The sequence below is a fragment of the Mobula birostris genome, chromosome 2 (assembly GCF_030028105.1).
Source record: "Mobula birostris isolate sMobBir1 chromosome 2, sMobBir1.hap1, whole genome shotgun sequence".
In the NCBI taxonomy this organism is placed as follows: domain Eukaryota; kingdom Metazoa; phylum Chordata; class Chondrichthyes; order Myliobatiformes; family Myliobatidae; genus Mobula; species Mobula birostris.
In genome coordinates, this window is record NC_092371.1 from 78,926,958 (window position 1) to 78,939,330 (window position 12,373).

Sequence of the window (12,373 nt, forward strand, 5' to 3'; positions counted from 1 at the left end):
TAACAAACTTTTGTTTTCTGGTTGACTTAAAGCGAATTAGGAAGATAAATGTGTGATTCGTACTGATTAGCAATGGAGTTATACAGTTATAGAGCAATACGACACAGACCCAGGCCTATCCTGTACATGCCAAACTGTTATTCTGTTGAGTCACTTTGGCCCGTTCCTGTACCATAGGAAAAAGTTCAATGTGATTCCTACTTGGTATACACTAAAATAAAATGGAAGTCTGAAAGACAAAATGGTGCTAATTTGCAGTGAGATTATTTAGGAGAGTACAAGAGACCCAGTCGACAGCAAAGTTTGAGAAAATTAGGGGAGTACACGTGTACAGCCATAACAGTGGAAGATGGTGAAAACATGACTTTCACTGGAAGCTGAATTCATGGTGCAGGTATCACATGCATGTAAAAGTACCAGTGTAAGGGGTTTTGATGGGTATAAAAGGGGCACCTGTTTGGTGCAAGAGCTGAGTGTTTTGTCCAAGGCTAGACCACGACTGGTGGCCAGTGTTGTGATAGGGAACAGTACATTGAGAGAGTCAGAGTATGTTGAGTCAGAATTAAACTTGGACTTAGACAGAGGAGAGGCTGCGTGAAAGTCTGTCAGCATTTCACAGGTCAGCTCATTTAGAGGACGATAAGGATTATTTTGATTTCTACATTGCTATTACTTACTGCTATTGAGATTCATTTTATGATTCTTATAATTGTTTAAAAATTCATTATGTGCTTTTTCCTGGTTCAGATCAGGGTTTCACATATATATTCCTAAACCAAAGAGATGACACACATGTGCAAGGCCACAAGTAAACACTACTGGAACTAGCACAAACACATCACAAAAGGAAAAACAAATCTCAATAGCAGCAAGAGTAGCAGTACAGAAATCAAAATATTACTTATCATCCTCTAAATGAGCTGAACTGCAGAATGCCGACATATAGATGACAAACAACAATGGACTCAGCACCGATCCCTACACCACACTAGTCACAGGCCTCCAGTTAGCGAGACAACAATCTACAAACTACTCTCAGGGTTCACCTATGAAGCCAATGTAAAATCCAATTTACTAACTCATCCTGAATGCCAGGAGACCGGATGTTAACAGTCTGCTTCAAGATCTGCGTCCAAGGAGTTTGTACTTTTCCAAAAAAGAGAGATGATTTTGCATTAATTTAGAAAAGTGATTAGTAATGTACAGTTTTCTGCTTAAAATCTCTCAATGTTATAGTTTTAGACTACAGACCCTGACACCAACCATTACATCACCCATCCTCTGAGTACATTGCCCACAGTGGACTTTTGTAAGGGAATCAAGGAATACAGAGATGCTGCAGAGATAGAATTTTTGCCATGGTCTTCAATAGCAGAGAATGTTCGATGGACCAAATGGTCTTCTGTTACTCTGGATTCTTACTTTCTTCACTTGTTTGAAGGGAAGTCTCACTGCCTTCTGCCTGGAGGAGTAATCGAAAGGTGCAGTAATGTGTACGTAGTGAAGTTCCGGAACAGCCACTGTTCTTCAACCATTCGGTTCTTGAAGCAGCTGACACAAGCCTAGTCACCACATTTACCAATACTATGACCAGGTTGATTGTGTATAATTTGTTTTATTTTGTAGCTACTGCCTGTTACCCAGCAAAGAAGATCCACAATCTCTGTCTGTCCATGGTCATCTTCTCTATTCTGCCCCAGATGTAATTCAGGGTCCTCATTCCTGCCTCAGTGATGTGGCATCAAGTTGTCTTTGGTCTCTTGTGTTTCCTCCACCCTTCAGGGGTCCAATGAAGTACTGTCTTGGTGATGGAGTTGGCCTCTCTTATCATCATGTGCCAAATCCATCTCCAATGTTTCCTCATGATGATTGTGGCCAAGTCCTCTTGATGACACTGAAAGAGAAGGGCATGGTTGGAGAACCTTCTTGGCCAGAAAATACAGAGTTTCTTCCGGAGGATCATTGTATGAAATGACGACGGGTTAGCATTGAGCTCATATGGAAGTGAAGTTCTGCTGTTCCCAACGTCACAAGATTTAACTTTGTAGGAGATTATGGCATTCAAACTCTGTCACAGCTGTGGAGCATCCCTCTTTGATTCCAGTCTAGTCCAGAATCTCCACTTCGCCTGAGAGACAGCTTTCCAGAGATCATACCTACACTTTTTGTAGCATTCTTGATCTCCAAACTTGAATGCCTCTGATGCAGCTCCTAGCAAATTCCAGATTTCATTGTTCATCCAGGGCTTCTGATTGGCGAAAACCCTGAAGGATTTTGTGGGGACACACTCATCCATTGCTGTTTTAATAAAGTTTGTAATGACTCTGGCAAAGTCACTCAGCACCTCAGATGAGTTCTTGAACACGGCCCAGTCCGCTGACTCAAGGCAATCCTGTGGCCATTCCTCTGCCTCCCGAAGACACCTCTTACTTGTCTTGATGTCTGGAGTCTTGCTCTTTAGTCTCTGTCTGTATTCAGGTAGTGGAAGTGCAGCCAAATGATCCCACTTGCCAAAATGTGGTCTCCGGAACAAACAACGGGCTTTCTGCATTGTAGTGTAGCAGTAGTCTGGTGTGTTGGGACCTCTGGTGCAACAGGTTACATGCAAGTGATAATTGGGCAGATTTCCCTTCAAACAGACCTGGTTAAAGTCACTGACTATCATTTACAATGCATCAGGATGGTCTGTTTCTTGTTCACAGACAGCTTCATGCAGTTTCACAAATGTTTGCTTATAATCAGCCGCTGGTGGTATGTAAACTGCAGTCAGGATCACGGAGGAGATCTCCATGTAGAATGGTCTACATTTAATCATTAATTGTCCTCATTCAAGGGACAAGAAGTTGAAATAACCCAAAGTCGATCTGCTTAAGAGAATTGACTGAAAAGCTTATGCTGCCACCTTTTCCCTTCTCAGAGTTGAAGGTTCAATCTGTTCTGAAAACCTTAAAACCTTCCGGTCATACCACTGCGTCAGGTGTGTCTACACTTAACCAAGTTTCAGTGCAACAACAACTGAGACCTGCCTTATCTCCCTCTGAGACAGCAGCCTTGTCCTGAGATTGTCAATCTTATTTTCCAGCGACTGCACGTTCACCAACAAGATGGTGGGGAGAGGAGGCCTCATCCCCCTGCACTTCAGCCTGGTTTGAATTCAATCTCTCCTGCCGTGCTTTCAGCCATGCCATTGACCCTTAAAGGTGCCACGCTGAACCGGTCCGTATTCAACTGTCGAACGTGTGATCTGAAGATCATTGATGTAATTTCATTGTCTGTTTTTAAGAGGAAATTTATATTCTGCAGATGCAGTAAGAGTGATTCAAAAGGAGTATATTTAAGAGGAGAACTAGTACAATTTCCTGCAGCCTGCTGAGAGTCGCCAATGTACACCAGCACCATCTTGGAGTGGGCCGTTGATCAAACTGGTTCTTGTCACGCTGCTGGGTGAGCACCATGTCAGTTTATGGATTTCATGGTGTGGAAAGAGGGTCCCTACTTTGGCTAGATTGTTCATGGCACAGAATTTTAACAGCCTTTCACCATTGTTATTCATCGTTTCACATCTATGGTGCCCATGACCCTAGTGAAGTGCAAGTTAATAGAACACAGAAATCTACAGCACATTACAGGCCTTAGTTATTCCCCACTTTGGTGTTTAGATCTCCCATGATGATGATTATTCCATAGCATGGTGTTAACTCTACCTCCAATTGCAGCTGTTCATAGAAGCTGTCCGTTAGCAATGGCTGGATGGCCTTGTCCTGTGAAGTGAAATCTGGGATTAAAGAGTAAATTCTAACCAAACTTAAGTACAAAAGTACCCACCTGTGAGTTTGGTGTAAGCCTCCATGTCATCAATGGCTGTTGACATTGTATACTGGTTCCCACCCGAGCCGCTGATCAGGATGTGTGGATCTGCCAACACCATTGCTTCCGTGATCCTAATGGATGAACATGTTTAGAATCGTGTCAGTACTGTTGTCCCACAGCCTCCTCATGATGTTGACAGCAAACACAAGAAATGGATGTGGGAATGGCCTCAGCATACTTGGGTTATAGGAGAGGAATGTGAAGGAAACATGTCTTCAAATTCACTACTCATCAGCAACACCCGAGTAAACACTGAAACAAACACACCACGTTCTGGTTAGTAAAGGGCGTGACCAAATTATCTGTCAGTTAGTAGCCAAAGGCTGACCCACGTGGTCACAGTGCCTTTCACACAGGCCAGTGCCTTTCACCAGCACAAGGGCTGGGAGAAGATGAGTGGGTGGACGCAAGGGTGTAAAATGAGTGAAAGCACCGTACCAGCCACACTGCAGGAATACTCACATGCTCTCAATGATGTTGACCACTTTGTGCTGATAGGCCCTGCGATGCAAGATGTTACGTGTGTAAAACATGTTGTACAAGTCGCCAGCTACCTGTAGAACAAGATGGAAAATGAGAGATCACTTCACCCTGTATGTGTCAGGAACAGATCCCAGGCATTGAAGTGTGTCTACATGCAAGTTATTCACCAATCTCATGATGATGACTTTTATGCCCGTTCGCAGATCAGACAGATGCGAATATCGCTGCTCCATCACATACCCCATTCATTCAGGGATTTTAATGTCAAATTATTGTCCAACAGCCATTCCTGTAAATTGACTGCTGTCCCAACACCACTCTTAAATCTCTGTACTTCTATTAGTTGTGGCCCCTCCTCCCCATTTTGCTTAATTTTCCATGTTTAACTTTAAATTGTTTTTATATCTGCAGATGCATTTCTAAATGGTCAGCAAGTTCTGAATGAGTGAGAACATAGACCACTACACCACAGTGCTGACCATTGAAACTACTCCACAATCAATCCAACACCTCCCTCCTACATAACCCTCCGTTTTCCTTCCATCCATTGCCTATCTAAGAGTACCATAAATATCCATAATGTATTGGCCTCTACCACAACGCCTGACAGAACAGTCCACACACCCATCACTCTTAGTCAGCCAAACCTACCTCTGACACCTAACTATATTTCACTACAATCACCTTAAAGTTATGTCCCCTTGTATTATCCCTTTCTGCTGTGGTAAAAAGTCTCTGGCAGTCCACTCTACCTACGCCTCTTATCATCTTATACCCTTCTATCAAGTCATTTCTCATCCTCCTTCATTCTAGGAGAAAACCATTACCTCATGGCTCTGGAACTCAATTCTATGACTACTGAAGACCAACAAACCATATTCCTTCTTAATAATCTTATCAACTAGTGCAGTAACTTTGAGGGCTGTGAATGTGAGGGCTGTGAATGTGGATTCAAAGACCTCTCTGTTCCTCCTCGGTGCTAAGAATAGAACCATTAACCCTGTACTAGTTATGGCTACCGAAAAGTTTAAATCTTCTCTTCTACCGTAGTTCAGTCAGACCCATTCTCACTGATCCCCCATTGTGATCTCAGCTGTTCTTTGATGTTCAGCTTTGTGCAAAGCCAGTTATCACACAGAAACATAGAAATCAACAACACATTACAGGCCCTTCGGCCCACGATGTTGTGCCAACTACGCAACCTGGTGTAGAAATTGCCTAGAATTTCCCTCTTGCATCGCCTTCTATTCTTCTAAGCTCCATGTACCTATCTAAGAGGCTCTTAAAAGACCCTATTGTGTCCGTTTACACCACTACTGCCGGCAATGCATTCCATGCACCCACGACTCTCTGTGTGAAAAAGCTACCGCTGACATCCTCTTGGAACTTATTTCCAAGCACCTTAAAACTATGCCCCTTCGTGTTAGCCATTTCAGCCCTGGGAATAAGCCTCTGGCTATCCACACGATCAATGCCCCTTATGATCTTATACACCTGTATCAGGTCACCTCTTGTCCTCTGTCGCTCCAAGGAGAGAAGGTCAAGTTCACTCAAACTATTCTCATAAGCTATGCCTTCCAAACCAGGCAACATTCTTGTAAATCTCCTCTGTACTCTTTCTATAGTATCCACATCCTTCCTGTAGTGAGGTGACCAGAACTGAGCACAATACTCCAAGTGGGGTCTGACCAAGGCCTTATATAGCTCTAACATTACCTCGTGAATCTTGAACTCAATCCCAGGGTTGATGAATACCATACGCCATTTTAACAACACTGTCAGCTTGTGCAGCATCTTTGAATGTCCCATGGATACAGACCCCATGATCTCTCAGATCCTCCGCACTGCCAAGAGTCTTACCATTAATATTATATTCTGTCTTCAAAACCTCTCTCTGGTGTTCGTCTTCATTCCCTTTCTCCATGTTCCACTCTCCTCTCCTATCAGATATCTTCTTCGGCCTATTACCTTTTCGACCCATTAGTTCCCAGTTACTCACTTTATCCCCCTCCCCCGTCCCCACTCACCTACCTTTCCCCCACCTGACTTCACCTGTCAGCTTCCAGCTTGTACTCTTTCCCTTACCCACCCCCCCAACAGCTTCTTCTCATTTCCTTTCTGGTCTTGATGTAGGGTCTCAGCCCAAAACATTGGTCCTTTATTTCCCTCTGTCGAAGCTGCCTGGCCTCCCAAGTTCCTCTAGCACTTCGTTTGTGTTACTCTGGATTTCCAGTATGTGTAGAATCTTTCGTGTGTACTTCTCCATGGTGCTTTGAGATAATATTTCTGACTGACAATATACAACAGTTAAATTTAGTTCAGGCTGGATAAGCCAAGGATTTTCAAACCAAACTTAAGGGACTCTGCTGTTTCTCAAAACATCCATCACCTTATCTCGAGTGCATATGATCTTCATGTTGTCGACTTCACAGACTCGAGAATACTTCAGGATGCGTTGATAGTCAAAGTTGTTCCGGATTCCAAGATAGTAACTGTCCCTTCAGAGATAAGAAGACACATTAATAGCAGCCTCTGCCATTTCTTTGGTAACTGGTTTATTGTGACATGTACCGAGATACAGTGAAAAGCTTTGTTTCCCTTGCCATCGAATCAGATTATCCTAAGAGACAACTTTGTCAAAGTAGGAGAAAAGGAAAAGCAATAACAGAAGGCAAAATACAGTTACAGAGAAAGTGCAGGCAGACAAATGATGTGTGAGGGCTGCAACAAGGTAGATTGGGAGAGCAAGCATTCACCTTTATCATTCAACAGGACTGTTCAACATTGCAATAACAGTAGAATGAAGCTGTCTGAATACGGAGGTACAGTTTCAAGCTTTTCCATATCCTGCTCAATGGAAGGAGAAGACGAGAGAATCTCCGGGGGTGGGGGCTGTAGCTGCAGATAGAGTCCATGGAGAGGAAGCCGGGTTTCATGTTGGCCAGAGCTGCGTCTGTATCTCTCTGCAATTCCATGCAGTCCCAGACAGAGCATTTCCATATCAAACTGTGATCCAGTCAGGATGCAGTAGTGCATCAACAAAAACCAGTGAGGATCAATGGGAAACAGGTTGAATTAATTCAGTTTTCTGAAGAAGCAATGGTGGGTGTAAGAGGGAATGGAGGACACACACACACAACTTCAAACAAAAGAAAATCTGCAGATGCTGAAAATCTGAGCAACACACACAACATGCTGACGGAACTCAGCAAACCAGGCAACATCTATGAAAAAGAATATAGCTGATGCTTCGGGCTGAAACCCTTCGGCAGGACTGAACTTGACCACGACTTGGCCATTTCTGATTTTCAAACATTAAGCTACCAGCAGAAACAATTAAGCCTGGTCCAAATTAACCAAACCATGTGCCTGGTAAGCTCACACTGAGAAAAGTCAGAGATGACAAACACTCGAAAGCGGTTGATGAAGACTACAGAGAGGCCTACATACCTGGCAAAATAATCCCACTTATCGACATCAATCCCAGTTCGCTTATTGGCAACGATTTCATACAGAAATCTTTTCTCCTGAGGACGACCTTCGTACGGCCACTGGGGAGACGAGATGGCAGAGTTAGTGCTGAGCAGCACACAGGAGAGTGAAGATGGATCCACCACTCAGGCTCTCCCAATTGAATTAACTTCTCAAACTTCTGCTAATGCCCCACCTCCCCCTCATACCCCATCCGTTTTTTAAATTTATTTATATACACACATTCTTTTTCTCTCTCTCCTTTTTCTCCCTCTGTCCCTCTCACTATACCCTTTGCTCATCCTCGGGGCTTCCCTCACTCCCCCTTTTCTTTCTCCCTGGGCCTCCTGTCCCATGATCCTCTCACATCCCTTTTGCCAATCACCTGTCCAGCTCTTGTCTCCATCCCTCCCCCTCCTGTCTTCTATCATTTCGGATTCCACTTTCAAATCTCTGCTAGCTCTTCTTTCAGTTAGTCCTGACGAAGGGTCTCGGCCCGAAACGTCGACTCTACCTCTTCCTAGAGATGCTGTCTGGCCTGCTGCGTTCACCAGCAACTTTTATGTGTGTTGGCGATTGTAAGGATGACTTGCAGTGGACTGAAAAGCTTGAGAATGTAGATATTAAGAAAGAGGATGTGCTGGAGCTTTTGGAAAACATCAAGTTGGATAAGTCACTGGGACTGGACCGGATGTACCCCAGGCCTCTGTGGGAAGTGAGGGAGGAGATTGCTGAGCCTCTGGCAATGATCTTTGCATCATCATTGAGGGTGGGAGAGGTTCTGGAGGATTGGAGGGTTGTGGATGTTGTTCCCTTACTCAAGAAAAGAAGTAGAAATATCCCAGGAAATTATAGGCCTTTTTAGGCCTCTTACTTCAGTGGTTGGTAAGTTGATGGAGAAGATCCTGAGAGGCAGGATTTATGAACATTTGGAGAGGCATAATATGATTGGGAATAGTCAGCATGGCTTTGTCAAAGGCAGGTCATGCCTTACGAGCCTGATTGAAGGTAGAGCCATAGATGTAGTGTACATGGATTTTTGCAAGGCATTTGATAAGGTACCCCATGCAAGGCTTATTGAGAAAGTAAGGAGGCATGGGGTCCAAGGAGACATTGCTTTGTGGATCCAGAACTGGCTTGCCCACAGAAGGCAAAGAATGTTTGTAGATGGGTCATATTCTGCATAGAGGTCGGTGACCAGTGGTGTGCTTCAGTGATCTGTTCTGGGACCCCTACACTTTCTGATTTTTATAAATGACCTGGATGAAGAAGCGGAGGGAAGGATTAGTAAATCTGCTGATGACACAAACGTTGGGTGTGTTGTGGATAGTGTGGAGGGCTATCAGAGGTTACAGCGGGGCATTGACAGGATGCAAAACTGGGCTGAGAATTGGCAGATGGAGTTCAACAAGATAAGTGTGAGGTGGTTCATTCTGGTAAGTCAAATATGATGGCAAATACTATATTAATGGTTAGATTCTTGGCAGTGTGGAGGATCAGAGGGATCTTGGGCTCCGAGTCCATAGAACACTCAAAGCTGCTACGCAGGTTGACTCTGTGGTTAAGAAGGCATATGGTGCATTGCCTTCATGAACTGTGGGATTGAGTTTAAAAGCCGAGAGGTAATGTTACAGCTACCTGGAGGCCCCACTTGGAATACTGTGCTCGGTTCTGGTCACCTCACTATAGGAAGAATGTGGAAACTATAGAAAGGGAGCGGAGGAGATTTACAAGGATGTTGCCTGGATTGGGGAGCATGCCTTATGAGAATAGTTTGAGTGAACTCGGCCTTTTCTCCTTGGAGCGACGGAGGATGAGAGGTGAATTGATAGAGGTGTACAAGATAATGAGAGGCATTGATCGTGTGGATAGTCAGAGGCTTTACCAGGGCTGAATTGGCTAGTACGAGAGGGCACAGCTTTAAGGTGCTTGGAAGTAGGTACAGAGGAGATGTCAGGGGTAAGTCTTAACGCAGAGAGTGGCGAGTGCGTGGAATGGGCTGCCGGCGGTGGTAGTGTAGACGGAAATGATAGGGTCTTTTAAGAGACTCCTGGATAGCTACATAGAGTTTAAAAAAATAGAGGGCTATGGGTAAAGCCTAGGTAGTTCTAGTGTAGGGACATGTTTGGCACAGCTTTGTGGGCCAAAGGACCTGTATTGTGCTGTTTGTTTTCTATGTTTCTATATAAACGACAAAAACAAGAAACCAGCACTGATCCCTGAGGGACACCATTCATCACTAGGTTCCATCTGCTAGTAGGAGAAGTCTACTACCAGCCCTGGCTTCTCCCAGCGAGCCAATGCAGAAACCATTTACTACTTTATCCTCAATGCCAAGCAACTGAACCTTGTTGAACAACCTCCCTGCAGCACCTTGTGAAACGCCTTGCTAAAGTCCACATAGATAATGTTCACGACCTTTCCTTCATTAACTTTCCTGATAACCCCCTCAAAAAATTGAATAAGAATGTTTAGACATGACCTCCCGCACAAAAAGCCATACTGACTATGCCTAATACTTACACATCCCCTCCATTACAATGCATTAGAATAATTCACCCACTCCTGGTATCTGACTCAGCAGCCTATAAATTACTGGTTTATTCTTAGAGCCTTTCTGGAACAATGGAATAGCATTAGCTTTCCTTTTGTTCTCTTCCTCCTAACAAAGACCTCAATATTCCTCAAATCCAAGGGTTTCCAAGCCTGTTAGACTTGCCTTTTATTCTAAGGCAAGCTTAAGAGGAAGATTGCACCTAATGGTGACTCCTTTGCTTGTGTAACACCCTGGGAAAGGTTTCACCGCTAATGTAATGGTCTTTCTGTACAGGCAGTGTTTGGGTTATGGTTCGAGATAATGGGCGCTTTGGAATGTGAGCTGTCCAATGAGGGGAGCATGTTTTCGTGCTGTGTGCCCGACACCAAGGTGATCTGGGTCCTTTGTTTGGCGGGAGATGGAGAGTGAAGACGCCAGAAAGGAGAGGTCATAGACACCAGAAAGGAGTGGAATTGGAGTGGGGCTGGGAGTCAACGAAGCCCGGGGAAATCGACGGAGGTTTGGTGAAAGGGAAACCATGAGCTCCAACTTGTGCACATTGGAGTGTTTTATTAAAATGGGCCCTTTTTGTTTTCTTCACTAACCCTTTCGGCAAATTAAGAATTATATAGCTAAATCGTTTAATTGCATATGGTGTACTGTTAATTAGTAACAGGGTAACAAATCACACAGCATCCACACAAACAGGAGGTTTTGCACCTCAATTTCACACGTTTGGCAGGGCCAGAGATTGGATCCTCTCGACTTACACAGCCGACAGAACGTGAGGGTTACACTTGCATCTTCGAAAACAGCTTTATTCTATCTTTGATATCTCTATTTTCCCCTCTCAGGTTCTTTTGAAGACTCTGACCTGGAGTTACACACTAACCTCAGTTCAAGGCCTCATGACTGGCTGTTTTCCGATATGCCAAGGACACGGCCTGGAAAACTAGCGTGCCTTCAGACTGCCTTTACTTCCTGAGAATACTAAAGAAATTTGGCCTGTCCCCTAAAACACTCACTATTTTTTTACAGATGCACCGTAGAAAGCATTCTTTTTTTTAGTATAATTTTTATTAAGTTTTCAAAGTGAATACATGAAAAGATAATATCTACCCTCCCCCCTCCCCTTAACCCTTCCCCACGATATATACTCCTACCTAAAAAGAAAAGAAAGAAAGAATAAAAAAAAAGAAGAACTGCCTGGATATTGGAAGGTCTCCACATGCTCCATGGGATTCAAAATAAATTTAGTGTATTTATTTATTACTTTCCAAAAGGGACCAAGATCTTTATCATCGGAGCAACTAAATATGCCATCCTATCTTTTGTAAATAAGGGCGCCAAATATTCAAAACTGTTTCATATTTATCTCTTAAATTATAAGTAATTTTTTCAAGTGGAATACAACTAGACATTTCATTGTTCCAATGATTCATACTTAAATACGAATCAGATTTCCAAGTAACTGCTATAGCCTTCTTAGCTACTGCCAGTGCAATTTTTATGAATTCTTTCTGATATTTATTCAATTTAAGTTTTGGTTTTATCCCTTCAATATCACCTAATAGAAATAATATAGGGTTATGTGGAAATTGAGTTCCAGTAATTTGTTCCAATAAGACTCTTAATTTATCCAAAAAGGTTGAATTTTAGAACAAGACCAAGTAGGATGTAAGAAAGTACCAGTTTCTTGATTACACCAAAAGCATTGATCAGATAGATTTGAATTTAATCTATTTATTTGTGGTGTAATATATAATTGGTGTAAAAAATTATATTGTACTAATCCAAGTCAAACGCTTATTGTATTTGTCATACTGTCAAGACAGTCTTGACCAATTTGTTTCATCAATATTAATATTCAGATCCGTTTCCTCTTTTTGTTTTGACTTGTGGATTCCTTGTTTAATTGTCTGTTTTTGAATCAAATTATACATACAAGAAATAATTTTTAATATTTTTCCTTTTTGAATTAAAATTTCAATTTCATTAGGTTTTGGCAAAAAC

General features: G+C 43.0%; 1 protein-coding gene across 1 annotated transcript in view; it reads right to left on the bottom strand.

Moving 5' to 3' along the window:
• Positions 1 to 12,373, bottom strand: part of LOC140210637 (deoxynucleoside triphosphate triphosphohydrolase SAMHD1-like) — a 70,033-nt gene that overhangs the window by 19,105 nt on the left and 38,555 nt on the right. Inside the window, exons 8-11 of the mRNA XM_072279773.1 lie at positions 7,804 to 7,904; positions 6,743 to 6,851; positions 4,333 to 4,424; positions 3,826 to 3,941 (exon numbers count right to left, since the gene is read on the bottom strand). Of these exons, the coding sequence (XP_072135874.1) occupies positions 3,826 to 3,941; positions 4,333 to 4,424; positions 6,743 to 6,851; positions 7,804 to 7,904 (418 nt within the window). The remainder of the gene's footprint in view (positions 1 to 3,825; positions 3,942 to 4,332; positions 4,425 to 6,742; positions 6,852 to 7,803; positions 7,905 to 12,373) is intronic.